The sequence below is a fragment of the Neoarius graeffei genome, chromosome 27 (assembly GCF_027579695.1).
Source record: "Neoarius graeffei isolate fNeoGra1 chromosome 27, fNeoGra1.pri, whole genome shotgun sequence".
NCBI lineage: Eukaryota > Metazoa > Chordata > Actinopteri > Siluriformes > Ariidae > Neoarius > Neoarius graeffei.
Genome location: NC_083595.1, coordinates 6445335 through 6464589, shown reverse-complemented (window position 1 = coordinate 6464589; position 19255 = coordinate 6445335). Strand labels below are relative to the sequence as shown.

Genomic DNA, 19255 nt, shown 5'->3' with positions numbered 1-19255 from the left:
TACATTTCACACGTGTCTAAGGTGAACAGTTCCAACATCTGCTCCTCGTTCTCACAGTGTGACCTTCTGCAGTAAAATTCTCCCCTGAGTTTAGAATCAGAATCAGTGACAGGGTGGTGCAATGAAGTGGAGTTACTGTTACCACCCTGCAGTTGATTATTTTCCCATAACAGCACATCCCCAAGTGTTTTTTTCCTCTAATACACAGCACTTTTTTCACATCTGTCTCCATCACTTTGCACCTGTCTTTGTCTCATCATTTATGTTGTTTATGGTATTTAGATATCTACAGATAGTTATTTTATATCTTGTGCTGTAATCTTCTATTTCTCTATAAATGCACCATGTGGAGTCTGAGGGAAACAGTATTTCAGTGCACTGTGTACTTGTATATGGACGTATTGACAATAAAGCTCTCTTGAATCTTGAATCCTCACACTCAGCCTCAGACTCAAACACAACATCTTGATATCTCACACCAAACCAACACAATAAATGTAAATACCTTCATTTAATTTCTTTCTGTATGGGGATGAAATTCACAGTGACCCCCTGGGTCTCACAAAATGTGTTTTATCCCTCCTGCTTTTTACTGCCCCCTGCTGGGCGTTTGTGTTCACTTGGCCAGGTCCAGAAATACAGTTTCTGAAGGGTTAAATTTGTATTCCACATTCTTCATGCAGTCCTGGTATATTATAGACTGAAATATTTCTCATCTCATTATCTGTAGCCGCTTTATCCTGTTCTACAGGGTCGCGGGCAAGCTGGAACCTATCCCAGCTGACTACGGGCGAAAGGCGGGGTACACCCTGGACAAGTTGCCAAGTTAACATTTTCATATCGATCTATCTATCGATCTACAGTCATTCTTGAAAGTTTGTGAACCCTTTCGGATTTTCTATATTTCCGCATAAATATGACCTAAAACTACATCAGATTTTCACAAAAGTCTTAAAAGTAGATAAAGAGAACCCAGTTAAACAAATGAGACAAAAATATTATACTTGGTCATTTATTTATTGAGGAAAATGGTCCAATATTACATATCTGTGAGTGGCAAAAGTATGTGAACCTTTGCTTTCAGTATCTGGTGTGACCCCCTTGTGCAGCAATAGCTGCAACTAAATATTTCTGGTAACTATTGATCAGTCCTGCACACCAGCTTGGAGGAATTTTAGCCCGTTCCTCCGTACAGAACAGCTTCAACTCTGGGATGTTGGTGGGTTTCCTCACATGAACTGCTCGCTTCAGGTCCTTCCACAACATTTCGATTGGATTAAGGTCAGGACTTTGACTTGGCCATTCCAAAACATTAACTTTATTCTTCTTTAACCATTCTTTGGTAGAACGACTTGTGTGCTTAGGGTCGTTGTCTTGCTGCATAACCCACCTTCTCTTGAGGTTCAGTTCATGGACAGATGTCCTGACATTTTCCTTTAGAGTTTGCTGGTATAATTCAGAATTCGTTGTTCCATCAATGATGGCAAGCCGTCCTGGTCCAGATGCAGCAAAACAGGCCCAAACCATGATACTACCACCACCATGTTTCACAGATGGGATAAGGTTCTTATGCTGGAATGCAGTGTTTTCCTTTCTCCGAACATAACGCTTCTCCTTTTAAACCAAAAAGTCCTATTTTGGTCTCATCCATCCACAAAACATTTTTCCAATAGCCTTCTGGCTTGTCCACATGACCTTTAGCAAACTGCAGACGAGCAGCAATGTTCTTTTTGGAGAGCAGTGTCTTTCTCCTTGCAACCCTGCCATGCACACCATTTGTTGTTCAGTGTTCTCCTGATGGTGGACTCATGAACATTAACATTAGCCAATGTGAGAGAGGCCTTCAGTTGTGTAGCAGTTACCCTGGGGTCCTTTGTGACCTCGCCGACTATTACACACCTTGCTCTTGGAGTAATCTTTGTTGGTCGACCACTCCTGGGGAGGGTAACAATGGTCTTGAATTTCCTCCATTTGTACACAGTCTGTCTGACTGTGGATTGGTGGAGTCCAAACTCTTTAGAGATGGTTTTGTAACCTTTTCCAGCCCAATGAGCATCAACAACGCTTTTCCTGCGGTCTTCAGAAATCTCCTTTGTTCGTGCCATGATACACTTCCACAAACATGTGTTGTGAAGATCAGACTTTGATAGATCCCTGTTCTTTAAATAAAACCGGGTGCCCACTCATTTCTTTAACTGGGTTCTCTTTACCCAGGCACAGTGGTGTAAGTGGTTAGCACGGTCGCCTCACAGCAAGAAGGTTCTGGGTTCGAGCCCAGGGGCCTTTTTGTGTGGAGTTCGCATGTTCTCCCTGTGTCTGCGTGGGTTTCCTCCGGGTGCTCCGGTTTCTTCCACAGTCCAAAGACATGCAGGTTAGGTTAATATGGGACGGCCTTGGGCTGTGGTGCCCTTGAGCGAGGCACCTAACTCCCAACTGCTCCCTGGGTGCTGTTAGCATGGCTGCCCACTGCTCTGGGTGTGTGTGTGTGTGTGTGTGTGTGTGCTCATTGCTCACATGTGTGTGCTCACTGCTTCAGATGGGTTCAATGCAGAGAGGATTTTCACAAGTGTGTAATGAATAAAGTTGTGCTTGTGCTGTGCTTATCTACTTTTAGGACTTGTGTGAAAATCTGATGATGTTTTAGGTCATATTTTTGCAGAAATATAGAAAATTCTAAAGGGTTCACAAACTTTCAAGCACCACTGTATCTGTCTTTGATTTTCACAGATGTAATTACATCTGGCCACCACTAGGGGAGCTTCTCTTCCAACTCCTTCTCTCCGGAAAGTTTCAGATCTTTACCTCAGAATATGAGGGGTTTTTTTTCTCCAAACTTTGAAAAATACAGGCTATGGCTGTAGTATTTAAAAATTGCATTTCAAATAAAACTGTTTAGTATTTTCTTACATTGAAACATAAATTGATTTATAATATCATCCTGTCAAATCAATTAAAACATGAGCTTTTAAAAAGTCAAATGTTGATGATTTGCCTTCATTTGTAAATTGTGATGGGACGTAACCCAAACTCAGGATCGAACCAAGGCACTTGGAGCTATGAGGGTACACTACATTACTGTTATTAAACCTACAGGCTCATTAATTTCTACAGGATTCATAATAAATGTCACACCCTTGCAGTTTATTTGCGCTCCATGAAGGTTTCCTCATTGTCCTTCATCTCTTTTGTAAAACACAGAGGAACAGTTTGACTCTTCTGCTCTCTTTGGCTGGATTTTCATATGAAGCTCCAGATGTATTTCCTCAACTTCAGTGTTTTCTGTGACTTAGTAGTAAATATGTGTCAATAAATTCACTTTGAAATTGTTATAAAAGTCAGTAAAAGATCAGTGTTAGCTGTCTTCCTTGTGAAATCTTACTTTAATGGTGTGGGTGTGCAAGAAGACATGACAGATGAGGGGAGAAAAAGCGCACACACATTGTGGCGTAAGCAAGATCAGCTCCCACTTCCGTATACTCCAGTGTCTGAAGCTCAACTGCTCAAGTGTTTCCTGACTGAAGCAGTTCAGCCTCTGAGTGTTTCGGGTTTGTATACAGTGTTCAGAATTCAGCATGAAGATCGTAAAACTTCACTTCTGTGAGTAACTTCACACGTTTCTGATCCAAAATCCAATATTATTTCCATACTTTGGACCTAAAATGTTGTCTTTTGAGTTTATTTTCTGCATGAATGACATGTAGGTTATTCTAATCTGAACCCTTGTGGTGTATCTGTGTGTGGTTTGTCATGATTAGATCTACTTGTGTGCTGTGGAGCTGCAGAAGGTTTCATCGAGCAGTCGGTGAATTTGGGACAAAATGTGACTCTAAAGTGTGAGGTGTCTGTAAGAGATGTGTTCTGGTTCCTGATGAAGCCGTCAGAACCTCCAGTTTATATATTACGCTCTTACTCAAGCCAGTCCCTGAGGGCAGACTACAGTAACACGACCTTCAACAAGACTTTCTCACTGCAATATAACAGCAGTTTATTTATTCACAATATCAGTACTAATGAATTAGGAGTGTATTATTGTATTCAATCTGGTTCACAATCTGATATCAACACACCTCCCAACATCAGCAGTGGAATCAGACTTTACATCCAGAATCACTCAGCTGGTGAGTTTATTGATTGAAGATTAATATAAGAAATTTCATCATTTTTGATTATCATTTAAACTCGTACCACATGTTGCCAAAAACAAAGAAATATGTCTTTGTACATAAACCGAGTGTTTCATCTAAAGGTTAAATGCATGGTGTCATTTCCAGAGAATCAGACATCTGAAGATAATAAGCAGTCGAATCAGTCAGCAGATAAATGCAAAGGTGTCACACTCTGGCGAAGTCTCTTCATCATACTTTTAATAATCTGCATTGTTGCCTTTGCAGGTGAGTGTAAATATCCTCCAGAATACTCCTTTTTTGCAAAAGGTTGTTGTTGTGGTGGTGGTTTGTCAACTAGATCTGATCAAGTCTGAGAGTTTAAAGGGTTAACCTGTTGGCATCGTGTATCTGACTGTCACTAATAGCTCACTATAAAGTCTTACTTATAGAAACCCATACAGTTGAATACACTTCATCTGAATACACAGCGCTGCCTAAAAGTTCTTCTTTATTCAGTGAACCTAATACCATTGCAAGAGGTCTCCGCTTTGCTATCAAAAAAATCAGAGCAGGTCGAGAGAAAACACTGCACCACAAAACCCTGAGTGTGTGTCTGTAGACAACATGGCAGCGTTTTTTCCAGATCAGAAAACAGCAAGGCAAAAAACTGTTGTGGTGCTGCTTCGTAATTAGCAGATCCTCCATTTTGTTTTTCACTCAAAGTGTCATTTTCACGTTCCGATGGAACAATGCGGCAATAAAATCTTGAATGTTATGTCTAAATTGTAAATTCTGGCACCCCGGATCAATTTATTACATTACAAAATTAAATTCCTTTTGTAACGTACAGAAGATGGAGTTGTATATTGAACTGTCAGTTTACTATTTTTTTTTCTTTTTTAAAATTATAGTCATGTTATTGATTTAGAGCAGTGAATGTTTCTCAAAGTGAACTCTGTGGTTGCGTTTTTTTATTTCTCTGTGTTGAGTTTCACATTGTCTTTAACTTGTGTTGAAAATCATAATCCACCATTTTCAAATTTATATTAATAATAATAATAATAATAATAATAATAATAATTATTATTATTATTACTGTTGTCCTGTTTGACTCAGTTGCTCACATCAGTCAGCTTAGCTATAAATCATGTCAACTGGGACCAAATGTTCCACTGGTGGAAAATTTTGGAATATGGCTTCAACATAATCGAAATACAGTATCATTGTGTACATTTAAACAATGAGCTTAATACACTTTTTCATAAGTGTCCCAAAGGGGTCTGATATATGAAATACATTTGACAGTTAAAGGTCCCTGAATACGCAGCACGGTGGTGTAGTGGTTAGCACTGTTGCCTCACAGCAAGGAGGTTCTGGGTTCGAGCCCAGTGGTCAACGGGTGCCTTTCTGTGTGGAGTTTGCATGTTCTCCCCATGTCTGTGTGGGTTTCCTCCGGGTGCTCCGGTTTCCCCCACAGTCCAAAGACATGCAGGTTAGGCTAATTGTTGGCTCTAAATTGGTGTGAATGGTTGTTTTGTCTCTGTCTCAGTCCTGCGATGACCTGGTGACTTGTCTAGGGTGTACCCTGCCTTTCGCCCATAGTCAGCTGGGATAGGCTCCAGCTTGCCCGTGACCCTGTACAGGATAAGCGGTTACAGATAATGGATGAACCCCTGAATCTAAAAATTTGAGAACCTGTGAATCAGGGTTGTGTGTCCATGAGACGGTGTATCATAAAGTCATGATTGTTTTTAATTTCATTCTAAATGAATTGTGATGTTTTAGGTTTTATAGTTCACCGCTGCAAAAGACCTCCAAAAACCCAAGCACAACCTCCAGACCCTCGTTTACAGCAGCATCAGAGCAACACCAGCGCTGTGGTAGGATAACTCATACACACACGCACTTATCGAAATGTAAATTAATACTCAAATCATTTTTTACAACCTGACAATATATTTGGCTCTAAAAAAGACCCATTGCTTAATTAATGCACTGCATTTAAAGTTTTTAAGTTTATTAATCCAGTCCCATCATGTTCTTCTTTCAGTATGCTGAGGTGCAGCAAACCTCGACGAACAGACACATCATGATGACCAACCTCAACAGCACATACGCTCTCCTGCAGCCCCCGAACCCATGACCCAGAGTGACCCCACACAGAAGAACGACCTCACACAGCTGCAGGTTTGAACCCAAACACATGGACTTCACATGATGTTTCATCATATCCATAAAGAAGCCTCATCTCTTCAGCTACAGAAGATATTGTGAGGGACGATTAAAAAAGGACTCATTTCTGAAATAAGATGAATCGGTTCATGAGCATGAACAGATTTTTTTTTTTTTTTAAACACAATATTTATAAGCTAAAGTGTTTTTCTAGAGTCACGAGTCAACTCACATTGTCAGATTCACTTCAAGAACAAATGTCTCGTCAGTGTTCTTACTAGAACAGAAGAAAAGCATACAGGTTGTTCTTGCAAGACTTTGTCTTCCCATAATGCACTAACAGTGTTTCAGTGTAAATATTAAAGTTCGGTTAGTTTACAGTGACTGTGCAATAAAATAAAGTGGAAAAAATGTACACAGTTCTCCTCGTATTCAAAAATGTTGGCATCTGATCTTTGCTTCTTAGGAGCTACAAGTCAAACGTAGCTGCATATAGATGTTCAGTGGTGTGCTTCAGGACTTCCTGTCATCAGCATACATGAACAGAGCTTCACCATGTTTTCTTCTGAACACTGGAGTCCTATATGAGCGGCCATTTTGAGCAACTTGGAATGTACAGTTTTCAGTTTGGTATCATTCCATGCAAAAAAAAATCAGTTATTAATCAGTTTCCTGATTCCACACATGGCGGTTTATGATATGCTTCTCAGGCTCCGCCTCCCAAAGGCTGATCAAAGGAAAAATTCTAGCAGAAATCTGGAAGTAATGATATTGTATTAGCATTTTGAACTAGTTTAAAACATGCAGGATGTTGCGGTGTCACAAGCCGACTTTAATTTGCTTAATTAAAATTGAGATTATGGAGCGTAATGATGTCATTTGAACCGGGTGTAGACGTGTTTGTTGCCACAAAAAGCACAGAAAAGCATCTAATCGATTATATTTGGAGTAATGCGACATTTTGAAAAGTTTTTTTTTATGCCAAATGTTCTCACCAAAATGTTTACAATATTCATAAACATCGCAACTTTTATAAATGAGTGTCTTAAACACTACAAGGCTGTGAAACTGCTAAGAAAAAAAATCACACATTCGGCTTGTGCAACTTGCTCAACTTTTGTTTCAGACTTTTTTTCTTTCATGTCTGTGGTTTTATGCCTCTACTCACAGGAACAATGATTACATGAAGGCACTCTGGCCTTAGCGGATGTGAAAGGAAGAGGTCTCGATAATGTGTGATTTGTGGCTAAAGTTAAAGTCTCTCTTTGCAAAAATCTGATTACTCTCATTTCTCGTATTTCATCTACTACTGTTTACTGAATTGAATGTTTAGTTTTTTGAGTTTGAAGTTACGATCATCTTCATTGTGAACTCTTTATGAGCCAGAAGGCGGACGTTTGAACCCACAGCTTCCTGATGCTCATGAAAAATGTCTCGGCCATGTGAATTAACCACAAACTACAAAAATGGCATGGTGTGCATCTCAGCTGTGACACTAGTTTGGCCCAGCTTTGAGTTTCTGAGAATTCTCAATTCTGGACCAGTTGTTAAAAGTGCTGAATGTTTAGAAAGTTTGTCATCTGTACTGAATTTCATCAACAGCACTGTGTGAAAAACATCAAAGTTCCTTTTTTGCACTAAACTTTATTTGGTAATACGTGAACTTTGCTCTGAGACAGTCTCTGCTTTCGTATTTGTCTGTAAAACAGTTGAATGTTGCCTAAAGTTCAATCATATGATGGACAGAGGGAAACAAGTTTCAGGTGAATATACCAGGGGATGGAGGAGAGCGGAGATTACACACACTGTATATTACATTTCTATCAATTATTTATCCAACTGTCTACAATTTTTCCTGCTATTGATTGATTGCAATCACAAAATTAATGTTACAACTTTACCTCTGACTGGTACAATTACATTCGCCTGATGGACATCCTGCCTGAAAGCGTACACGCGTTTCAAAAACACAAAGTAGTTTCTCATGTTACTGCACTGGCCTTGTGATCACAGCTGTAATTAACACACCGTGCAGTAAAAACACATCGCTGAGTGCATGCGAGCTTTTGCGTCTTATTATAAATTGGAAAGGAGGTCAACTTTGGTGTGGGTTTTGCATGCTAACGTTTACAGAAGATGAGAAATGAAACACAAGTGTGGTTATCTGTGTGTGATGTCAGCTCTTGCTGTGGGTTAGCATGCTCTGACTGACGTTTCTATTGCCAGTTTACTTGTTACTTCCTAATTGTGGGGTTACTGAGAGGTGTAAAAGTTTCTGAGCTCTGAGAACCATCTGAACATTGCCTACAGTCTGGCACTGTCCAGTGCTTCTCCTGGAGTTATAACAGGAAAGTGAGATACACTCTGACAGGATACAGGAAGTCCTGGGGTTGGGTTTGTCACCGAGACATGCTGCTTTGTGGCGCAGTAGTAGACAACAGCCACTTCATACGAAGATAAAAATCACATTAAGACACTTGATCAACAAACGGTTTCCAGAATGGTCACAAAAGCCACCCATAGTGGTAAGAAGTGCTCTTAGCAACTTTCAGATACATGAGCAAAGTCTACACTCACCAGCCACTTTATTAGGAACACCCATCCACCTGCTGTTCTGTTTTGTGCAGTTCTCTAATCAGCCGATCCCTCGACAGCAGCACAATGCATCAAATCATGCAGATACAAGTCTAGGGCTTCAGTTAATGTTTACAATGTTCAAACATCAGAATGGGAAAAACTGTGATCGCAAAGTGTGACTTTCTTTCACTATGGCATGGGTGTTGGTTTGAGCCAGATGGAGTGGTTTGAGTACAACCCTGATTCCAAAAAAGTTGGGATAAAGTACAAATTGTAAATAAAAACGGAATGCAATAATTTACAAATCTCAAAAACTGATATTGTATTCACAATAGAACATAGACAACATATCAAATGTCGAAAGTGAGACATTTTGAAATTTCATGCCAAATATTGGCTCATTTGAAATTTCATGACAGCAACACATCTCAAAAAAGTTGGGACGGGGCAATAAGAGGCTGGAAAAGTTAAAGGTACAAAAAAGGAACAGCTGGAGGACCAAACTGCAACTCATTAGGTCAATTGGCAATAGGTCATTAACATGACTGGGTATAAAAAGAGCATCTTGGAGTGGCAGCGGCTCTCAGAAGTAAAGATGGGAAGAGGATCACCAATCCCCCTAATTCTGCGCCGACAAATAGTGGAGCACAGTGGCGATCCTAGAGTGATTTACTCCCCAGGTGAAACCCCCTGCTGCCCCCCCGGCCCAACCCGACAACCACCTCCCACCCACCACCTAAAAAAACACTAACTTCGTCCAGAACACACACGACCCCATACACAAACTCACAACAGCTATTTTCAAGAACAAATTTCCAGTTTTAATGACTAGTGCAATAAAAAATACAAAGATAAACAATAAAAGATAAACAATAAACAAAAAGACTCAATGACTTCGCATTACAGCTATCCACAGCTATTTAAGAAAGCACAACTGCACTACAGCACCACCCGATGGTCAAAATATTGCACAAGTCAGTCAGGTTTACCAACAGAGTGCACAATGAATTATCATAGAGTACCATTCACCATTATTATTAACAAGAAGACTTAAACCTCCATTAAAGTCGCACTATATAAATAACAAAAGAAGCTAAACAGTTAAACAATCACAATTACAGAATAACATGAAGTGACAAAAGATCTAAAAATACTATACATTAAAGTGGCAAAAATGGTAAAACGCAATCATGTATCATAAATGAACTAACGACAGAGAACAGGTAAATCCTATACATATTACTGTACACATAAGAAGAAATAACTAGACAGGGACACTCTAACGAGTGCAAACCCCGCCTTTTCCCTATTAAAATACATTGGGCAAAAATTTCGAAGTTCTGACATGACCTTGACCTTTGACCTCCAAAATTTAATGGTTTCCTTCCTGGGTGATTGGCAACACGTACAAAATTTGGTCCAAATCGATCCATTGGTTCTTGAGATATCTTGCAGACACACAGACAGACAGACAGATACACACACACACAGACTGACGCAGGTGAAAATAATAACCCCTCCGACTACTGTTGGCGGGGTTAACAAACACTATTGTGTATTATAAATAACAAGAAGTAACAAATGAAGAAGTTAACACTCTTTAAAGTGGCAAAAATGGCAAACCACTATAATTTGTCATAAATAACAAGATGTGCAAAAGAAGTAAGAGGAAAACAGTCTATATACATTTAAGTGGCAATTATATTCAGGATGCAAAAGTGAAAGCACAACCTAAAAGTTGGCTTTCTGGCCTTCCTGGATGCAAATTCTTCCACAATGTCTTCATATGAGATTTGTTCCCCTAAGGCGTGGTTTATGCTGATCACAGCAAGGCCACTGAACCGTTCCTGTGACATTGTTGACCTTAGGTAAGTCTTGATCAGTTTTAACTTCGAGAAGCTCCTCTCTGCCTGAGCCACAGTGACAGGCAGAGTGGCAGCAATTCTGAGTCCAGTCCAGAAATTGGGGTAGATCTCCGATAGCTCCTTCTCGTGCATGAATGTGATCAGCTCAAGGGGGGTCACAGTTGCTGACGGCAAGTCAGGAAAGTTCCTGATCTCCTGCACGAGCTCTTTTTTTTTGGAGACCGTTTTTTTTTTTTCGCACCCATGCTCGTGCCGCCTCCGCGATGCCGCCCCGGGCGGCTGCCCGGTCGGACCGCCCCCCAGGACCGCCCCTGGTGGAGCAATATCAGAAAGGAGTTCGACAGTGTAAAATTGCAAAGAGTTTGAACATATCATCATCTACAGTGCATAATATCATCAAAACATTCAGAGAATCTGGAAGAATCTCTGTGCGTAAGGGTCAAGGCCGGAAAACCATACTGGGTGCCCGTGATCTTCGGGCCCTTAGACGGCACTGCATCACATACAGGCATGCTTCTGTATTGGAAATCACAAAATGGGCTCAGGAATATTTCCAGAGAACATTATCTGTGAACACAATTCACTGTGCCATCCGCCGTTGCCAGCTAAAACTCTATAGTTCAAAGAAGAAGCTGTATCTAAACATGATCCAGAAGCGCAAACGTCTTCTCTGGGTCAAGGCTCATTTAAAATGGACTGTGGCAAAGTGGAAAACTGTTCTGTGGTCAAACGAATCAAAATGTGAAGTTCTTTATGGAAATCAGGGACGCCGTGTCATTCGGACTAAAGAGGAGAAGGACGACCCAAGTTGTTGTCAGCTCTCAGTTCAGAAGCCTGCATCTCTGATGGTATGGGGTTGTATTAGTGCGTGTGGTATGGGCAGCTTACACATCTGCAAAGACACCATCAATGCTGAAAGGTATATCCAGGTTCTAGAGCAACATGTGCTCCCATCCAGACGACGTCTCTTTCAGGGAAGACCTTGCATTTTCCAACATGACAATGTCAAACCACATACTGCATCAATTACAGCATCATGGCTGCGTCGAAGAAGGGTCCGGGTACTGAGCTGGCCAGCCTGCAGTCCAGATCTTTCACCCATAGAAAACATTTGGCGCATCATAAAACGGAAGATACGACAAAAAAGACCTAAGACAGTTGAGCAACTAGAATCCTACATTAGACAAGAATGGGTTAACATTCCTATCCCTAAACTTGAGCAACTTGTCTCCTCAGTCCCCAGATGTTTACAGACTGTTGTAAAGAGAAAAGGGGATGTCTCACAGTGGTAAACATGGCCTTGTCCCAACTTTTTTGAGATGTGTTGTTGTCATGAAATTTAAAATCACCTAATTTTTCTCTTTAAATGATACATTTTCTCACTTTAAACATTTGATATGTCATCTATGTTCTATTCTGAATAAAATATGGAATTTTGAAACTTCCACATCATTGCATTCCTTTTTTATTTACAATTTGTACTTTTGTCCCAACTTTTTTGGAATCGGGGTTGTATTTCAGAAACTGCTGATGATCTGGGGTTTTCACACACAAGTCTCTAGAGTTTACACAGAATGGTGCCAAAACCAAAAAAACATTGAGTGAGTGAATGACAATTCTGTGGGTGGAAACAAATGCCTTGTTGATGAGAGAGGTCAGAGGAAATGGGCAGATTGGTTCAAGCTTTTTTTGCCAGGAAGGATATAGTAACTCATATAATCACTCTTTACAATTGTGGTGAGCAGAAAAGCATCTCAGCATGGCAACAGCAGAACATATTGGGTTCCACTCCCGCAGCCAAGAACAGGGATCTTAGAATCAAGAACATGTTCCTATTAAAGTGGCCAGTTTGTGCTGTCATGGCGTTGCTTCATTAACTTGCACAACACTGCTTCGGACCAGGGTCTTAAGAGCACAGTGACTAAGAGTGGAGTGAAAGTGTAACAGGCAACCATTTCAAGAGCTTTGCAGAGGTAATTAAGGACTGTATTGGAGGATGGGTAGAAAAAAAATTACTCAAGAAGAAAGAACGTGACCCACTGAAGATGTGTTTTTTGGTGTGATGAGACCAACTTCAAAACAGTGAACACTCTCAGAAAATAAAGTACCTTTCAGGGTACAACAGCTTGTCAGTAGGGCAGTACTCACTAAGGTACTTATTTAAACCCTTTATATACTGCTTAGGAACATACATGTACCTTTTTATGTCCCTAAAAAGGTACACATAGTTACCGTGAGGACCAATAATGAGCCATAAGGGGTACATTAGTGTAGCGTGTACCTTGGGGGTCAGAAATGGACTCCTACTGTACCCCTGTTTCTGACAGCGTATGTGGGGGGAAAAAGTCAAAGTGCTTTGTGTGGTGCAAACCAAATGCAGGCCACGCCTCAATTAACACCATCCCTATAGTGAAATATGGTGGTGGTAGCATCATGCTCTAGGAACACCTGGGCTTCTTGGGGAAATTACAGGAGAATCTGTGAAAACAACTAACATCTTTGGAGAAACTATAACATTCAGCAGCACAATGATCCCAAATCCAAGTCCAAAACAATGCAGGAGTGGTTAAAAACCAAAAGGTGAATGTTCTACAGAGGCCAAGTCAAAGTCCAGCTCTGAATCCTATTGAGAAGCTGTGTATAACATGGAGGTCTCAGGCCCAGACCTTTGCAGATCCATATGCAAAGCATTTATGAGTAGAGGCAGTTCAAGGTCATGGCAAGATCCAAGGAATAATCAGAAAGGCAGGTCAGAGTTCAAAAAAACAGAGAGCATAAAGGTCACAAACCAATGTGGCAAAAAAATGAGGCAAGGAAAAAAGGGATCATAAACAAATGCCAGGCCAAGAAATCACAGCTCAGAACTTTCTAGATAGCTTGCAAACTACAAGGCTTTATGACAGCTAAAAATCTCTGTGTATTATATACTGGTTCAGGTTCACCGTCCACTTTATTAATCGAGCGTCCCTTTTAGGACTGCATCTTTTCAAACTGCTGCTGATACAACATCTCTGGCTCAGAATGTACTACTGCTTGCAAACCATAAAGCCAGGCATCCCAAGTCTCCCGGAAGTTCCGAGAGTCTCCCGCATATTGGTAGCTGCTCCCTGATGCCCGCAAATTACATACAATCTTATGGAATCTAGAGCAAGCTTCATCTCGAACCGACCAGATGCAAACTTGTGTATGTGACAATAGCAGGCCCACGCAGCCTGTGGTGTGGTGACACACTACTGAGTAAGGTAGAGTGTGGTTTGGGATGCGGCCAATTTCACCACGCGTATTTCCGGTTTAAGAAAAACAAACAAACAAACAAAAAAACCCCAAGTGTACGTGCGTGCCCTCTGGTGGTTCATATGTGTGTGCACGCACTTGCAATGTGGCGGTGATGGCACGTGAGGCATGTTTTCTCTCGCCTCTGCGTGCGCTGTTTGGCCAAAGCAGTGGAGAGGAGAAGAGATGAACCGGCCACCATCTTCCGCGCACTTCTCTCTCTAACCAGACATCCCAACCTGACAAAATTCATTTCAGGGAGGTCTCGCCCTCTCTCCCCCTTTGGGGAATTTTAAATTTTTTTTTTTTTTGGATAAATAGATTGCTGAGGGGTATGGGGGTACTCCCCCAGAAAATTGTGGATTTGGTTGATGTGATTTCCTGCATTCTGGTGGATTTTGGGGTGGCCTTTTGGAGATGAACAATACCTGAATTCACTCAGTTCACTCAGATTCATAGCTGACACCCTGACTTGGGGACTTAGCTGCCTCCAACCCATAAACTATGATAACTACAACGTCTCATATATTAAGCTCCTTACTGATTGAATCTGGACACCCAGAGTATTCCTTACTCTTATCAGACAAGGGTACACTTTTGTGTAGTCTGATGTAAAATGTGTCTTATATTTTAGTTTCTTGGGGCACTCTGCCTCTGCCATGACGCTCCTGCTCCTATGCACTGACTGATTGAATCATCGTTAGAGGGAGAAGCGTGCAGAAGATGGCGGCCGGTTCATCTCTTCTCCTCTCCACTGCTTTGGCCAAACAGCACATGCAGAGGCGAGAGAAAACATGCCTCACGCGCCGTCGCCGCCACATTGCAAGCGCGTGCACACACATATGAACCACCAGAGGGCATGTGCATACACTTGTGTTTTTTTTTTCTTCTTAAACCGGAAATACGCGTTGTGAAATTGGCCGCATCCCAAACCGCACTCTACCCTACTCAATAGCCTGCCACCACACCACAGGCCTGCTATTGTGACGTACACAAGTTCGCATATGGTTGGTTCGAGATGAAGCTTGCTCTAGTTTCCGTGAGATTGTATGTAATTTGAGGGCAACAGGGAGCCACTATCAATATGTGGGAGACTCCCGGAACTTCCGAGAGACTTGGGATGCCTTCTCTAACGATGATTCAGTCAGTCAGTGCATAGGAGCAGGAGCGTCATGGCAAAGGCAGAGTGCCCCAAGAAACGAAAATCTCATCTCATCTCATTATCTCTAGCCGCTTTATCCTTCTACAGGGTCGCAGGCAAGCTGGAGCCTATCCCAGCTGACTACAGGCGAAAGGCGGGGTACACCCTGGACAAGTCGCCAGGTCATCACAGGGCTGACACATAGACACAGACAACCATTCACACTCAATTTAGAGTCGCCGGCCCCGGGGCTCAAACCCAGGGCCTTCTTGCTGTGAGGCGACAGCGCTAACCACTACACCACCGTGCCACCCAGAAACGAAAATATAAGACACATTTTACATCAGACTACACAAAAGTGTACCCTTATCTGATAAGAGTAAGGAATACTCTGGGTGTCCAGATTCAATCAGTAAGGAGCTTAATATATGACACGTTGTAGTTAATCATAGTTTATGGGTTGGGGACAGTTAAGTCCCCAAGTCAGGGTGTCCGCTATGAATCTGAGTGAATTCATCTCCAAAAGGCCACCCCAAAATCCACCAGAATGCAGGAAATCACATCAGCCGAATCCAAAATTTTCTGGGGGAGTACCCCCCGGCAATGTATTGGTAAAAAAAAAAAAATTCCCCAAAGGGGGTGAGACCTCCCTGAAATGAATTTTGTCAGTTTGGGATGTCTGTAAAGCTTCACAAACACTAAATGTTCATGTGCTATATATAACATTTGAAGAGGAAATGAAAATGGTAATCAAGAAAGATTCAAAAGTCATGGGAGGGCGCCCTCTGTTGGTCTGGACATTGAATGTCAATGCTGGATATTATATTGTGACACTTTGAAAATTGCAGTCACTTTTTTTTTCTATTCTGTCTGGAAGAATGGGTGAAACTCATTTCCAAACACTGTGTAAGGCTGAAATGAGATAATAATTGGAGTCAGAGTTCACCGAAAGGTAAATATAGAGAAAATCTTTTCATATGAATCTGAAAGCACTTTCACACCTATTAGTCAGGATCATAGTGAAATTGACACTTTGGGTTTGTCTGCTATTTGGCTTGGTTTCACAGTACACATACAGTGCCTTGAAAAAGTATTCATACCCCTTGAACTTTTTCACATTTTTCCACCTTACAACCACGAACTTAAAAGTTTTTATTGAGATTTTATGTGATAGACCAACACAGAGGCGGCACGGTGGTGTAGTGGTTAGTGCTGTCGCCTCACAGCAAGAAGGTCTGGGTTCGAGCCCCGTGGCCGGCGAGGGCCTTTCTGTGCGGAGTTTGCATGTTCTCCCCGTGTCCGCGTGGGTTTCCTCCGGGTGCTCTGGTTTCCCCCACAGTCCAAAGACATGCAGGTTAGGTTAACTGGTGACTCTAAATTGACTGTAGGTGTGAATGTGAGTGTGAATGGTTGTCTGTCTCTATGTGTCAGCCCTGTGATGACCTGGCGACTTGTCCAGGGTGTACCCCGCCTTTCGCCTGTAGTTAGCTGGGATAGGCTCCAGTTTGCCTGCGACCCTGTAGAACAGGATAAAGCGGCTAGAGATAATGAGATGAGATGAGACCAACACAGAGCAGCACATAATTGTGAAGTGAAACGAAAATGATAAATGGTCTTCAAAATTTTAAACAAATAAAAATCTAAAAAAATGTGATGTGCATTAGTATTCAGCCCCCCTGCGTCAATACTTTGTAGAGCCACCTTTTGCTGCAATTACAGCTGCAAGTCTTTTGTGGTATGTCTCTACCAGCTTTGCACATCTAGACACTGAAATTTTTGCCCATTCTTCTTTGCAAAATAGCTCAAGCTCAGCCAGATTGGATGAAGAGCATCTGTGAACAGTAATTTTCAAGTCTTGCCACAGATGCTCAGTGGGATTTAGGTCTGGGCTTTGACTGGGCCATTCTAACACATGAATATTCTTTGATCTAAACCATTCCATTGTAGCTTTGGCTGTATGTTTAGGGTCATTGTCTTGCTGGAAGGTGAATCTCCTTCCCAGTCTCAAGTCTTTTGCAGCCTCCATCAGGTTTTCTTCCAGGATTGCCCTGTATTTAGCTCCATCCATCTTCCCATCAACTCTGACCAGCTTCCCTGTCCCTGCTGAAGAAAAGCATCCCCATAGCATGATGCTGCCACCATCATGTTTCACAGTGGGCATGGTGTGTGCAGGGTGATGAGCAGTGTTAGTTTTCCGCCACACATAGCGCTTTGCATTTAGGCCAAAAAGTTCAACTTTGGTCTCATCTGACCAAAGCACCTTCTTCCACATGTTTGCTGTGTCCCCTACATGGCTTCTGGCAAACTGCAAATGGGACTTCTTATGCCTGTCTTTCAACAACGGCTTTCTTCTTGGCACTCTTCCAAAAAGGCCAGATTTGTGGAGTGTACGACTTATAGTTGTCCTGTGCACAGATTCTCCCACCTGAGCTGTGGATTTCTGCAGCTCCTCCGGAGTGATCATGGGCCTCTTGGCTGCTTCTCTGACCAGTGCTCTCCTTGCTCGCTCTGTCAGTTTAGGTGGACGGCCATGTCTTGGTAGGTTTGCAGTTGTGCCATACTTTTTCCATTTTTGAATGATGGATTAAACCAAATATTGTTTTAACATTCTAGTATTTTAACATTCTGTACTGTAAAGTGTCCTTGGGTACCTTGAAAGGCGCTACAAATAAAATTTATTATTATTATTATTATTAAACAGTGCTTCTTGAGATGTTCAGAGCTTGGGATATTTTCTTATAACCTAGAACTTTATCCAGAACTTTATCCCTGACCTGTCTGGTGAGTTTTTGGTCTTCATGATGCTGTTTGTTCTTCAGTGTTCTCTAACAAACCACTGAGGCCTTCACAGAACAAGTGTATTTATGCTGAGAGTAAATTACACACAGTAGGACTCTATTAACTAACTAGATGACTTCTGAAGGCAATTGATTGCAGTCGATTGTATTTAGAGGTATCAGAGTACAGGGGGCTGAATACTAATGCACACCACATTTTTCAGATTTTTATTTGTTTAAAATTTTGAAAATCATTTATCATTTTCATTTCACTTCACAATTATGTGCTACTCTGTGTTGGTCTATCACATAAAATCTCAATAAAAAAAATTTAAGTTCATGGTTGTAAGATGGAAAAATGTGAAAAAGTTCAAGGGGTATGAATACTTTTTCAAGGCACTGTAATTAAACAAACCACAATTGTCTGAGGGGCCTGTAGGTCTGAAAACATCCTCATTGTGTCACATACACATTGTTCAGTGGATTTGAAAGGAACCCTGGTGTGTTCTTTCCCCTGAGTGTGGTTCTTTACGTGGGTGAGAGCACCTGACTGAGGTGATCCTGGTCTGCTCCAATGTGAACATTGCAGTGATTGGACTCTGAATGGACTCCTGTCCTCACTTGCTCACACACTCCTCTAGTTTATGAACATGAGCACTGATGTGTAAATATGGTATCGATGTGTAGATTCTGACTTTATAATTTATATGTATTGTTATATGTATACATTTATGAATAGTCAAATTGGTATAAAATGTTAATAATGAGCTGGATGCATTAAGTTCTAAAAGAGTAAATGAAGAAATAAAAAAAAAAGAATTTTCAAATTTAAGGGCCAATTAGATTCATGATCAAGCATGATGCTTCATATGAAATTGCCATAACTGCTAACTGCATTATGGAGCATGCAAACAATGGAAAATTAGCATGTCCGTAGAGCTTTTATATGGGTAGTGATGGCTCAGTGGTGAAGGCTTTGGGGTTACTTATCAGAAGGTCAGAGATTCAAGCCCTGTTGCACCACCAGCTTCACTGATGGGCTCTTGAATGAGGCCTTACTGCAGGGGAGCTATAACATGGCTGACCCTCCACTCTGACCTCAGATTCCTAACAAGTAACTATCATATATATGACAAATCAAGGCTTTATGTACAACCCCAATTCCAAAAAAGTTGGGACAAAGTGCAACTTGTAAATAAAAACAGAATGAAATAATTTAGAAATCTCAAAAACTGATATTGTATTCACAATTGAACATAGACAACATATCAAATGTCAAAAATGAGACATTTTGAAATTTCATGGTAAATATTGGCTCATTTGAAATTTCATGACAGCAACACA

The 19255-nt window shown here is 41.3% G+C and overlaps 1 protein-coding gene across 1 annotated transcript; it reads left to right on the top strand.

Annotated features, from left to right (window-relative positions):
- Positions 1-929: 929 nt before the first annotated feature.
- On the top strand, positions 930-6705 carry LOC132875324 (uncharacterized). Its single transcript, XM_060912091.1, has 5 exons — positions 930-3597; positions 3756-4118; positions 4272-4391; positions 5892-5986; positions 6157-6705. Exons 1-5 carry the CDS (start codon positions 3573-3575, stop codon positions 6247-6249), a joined length of 696 nt encoding a protein of 231 aa, XP_060768074.1. The 5' UTR covers positions 930-3572; the 3' UTR covers positions 6250-6705.
- Positions 6706-19255: the final 12550 nt, after the last annotated feature.

Excerpts from the sequence above, each read along its gene's own strand:
- LOC132875324 (XM_060912091.1), top strand. The coding sequence starts at position 3,573 with ATGAAGATCGTAAAACTTCACTTCT. Across the intron at positions 3,598-3,755 it reads GATCGTAAAACTTCACTTCT|ATCTACTTGTGTGCTGTGGA; the intron begins GTGAGTAACTTC and ends TGTCATGATTAG. Across the intron at positions 4,392-5,891 it reads CTGCATTGTTGCCTTTGCAG|GTTTTATAGTTCACCGCTGC; the intron begins GTGAGTGTAAAT and ends GTGATGTTTTAG.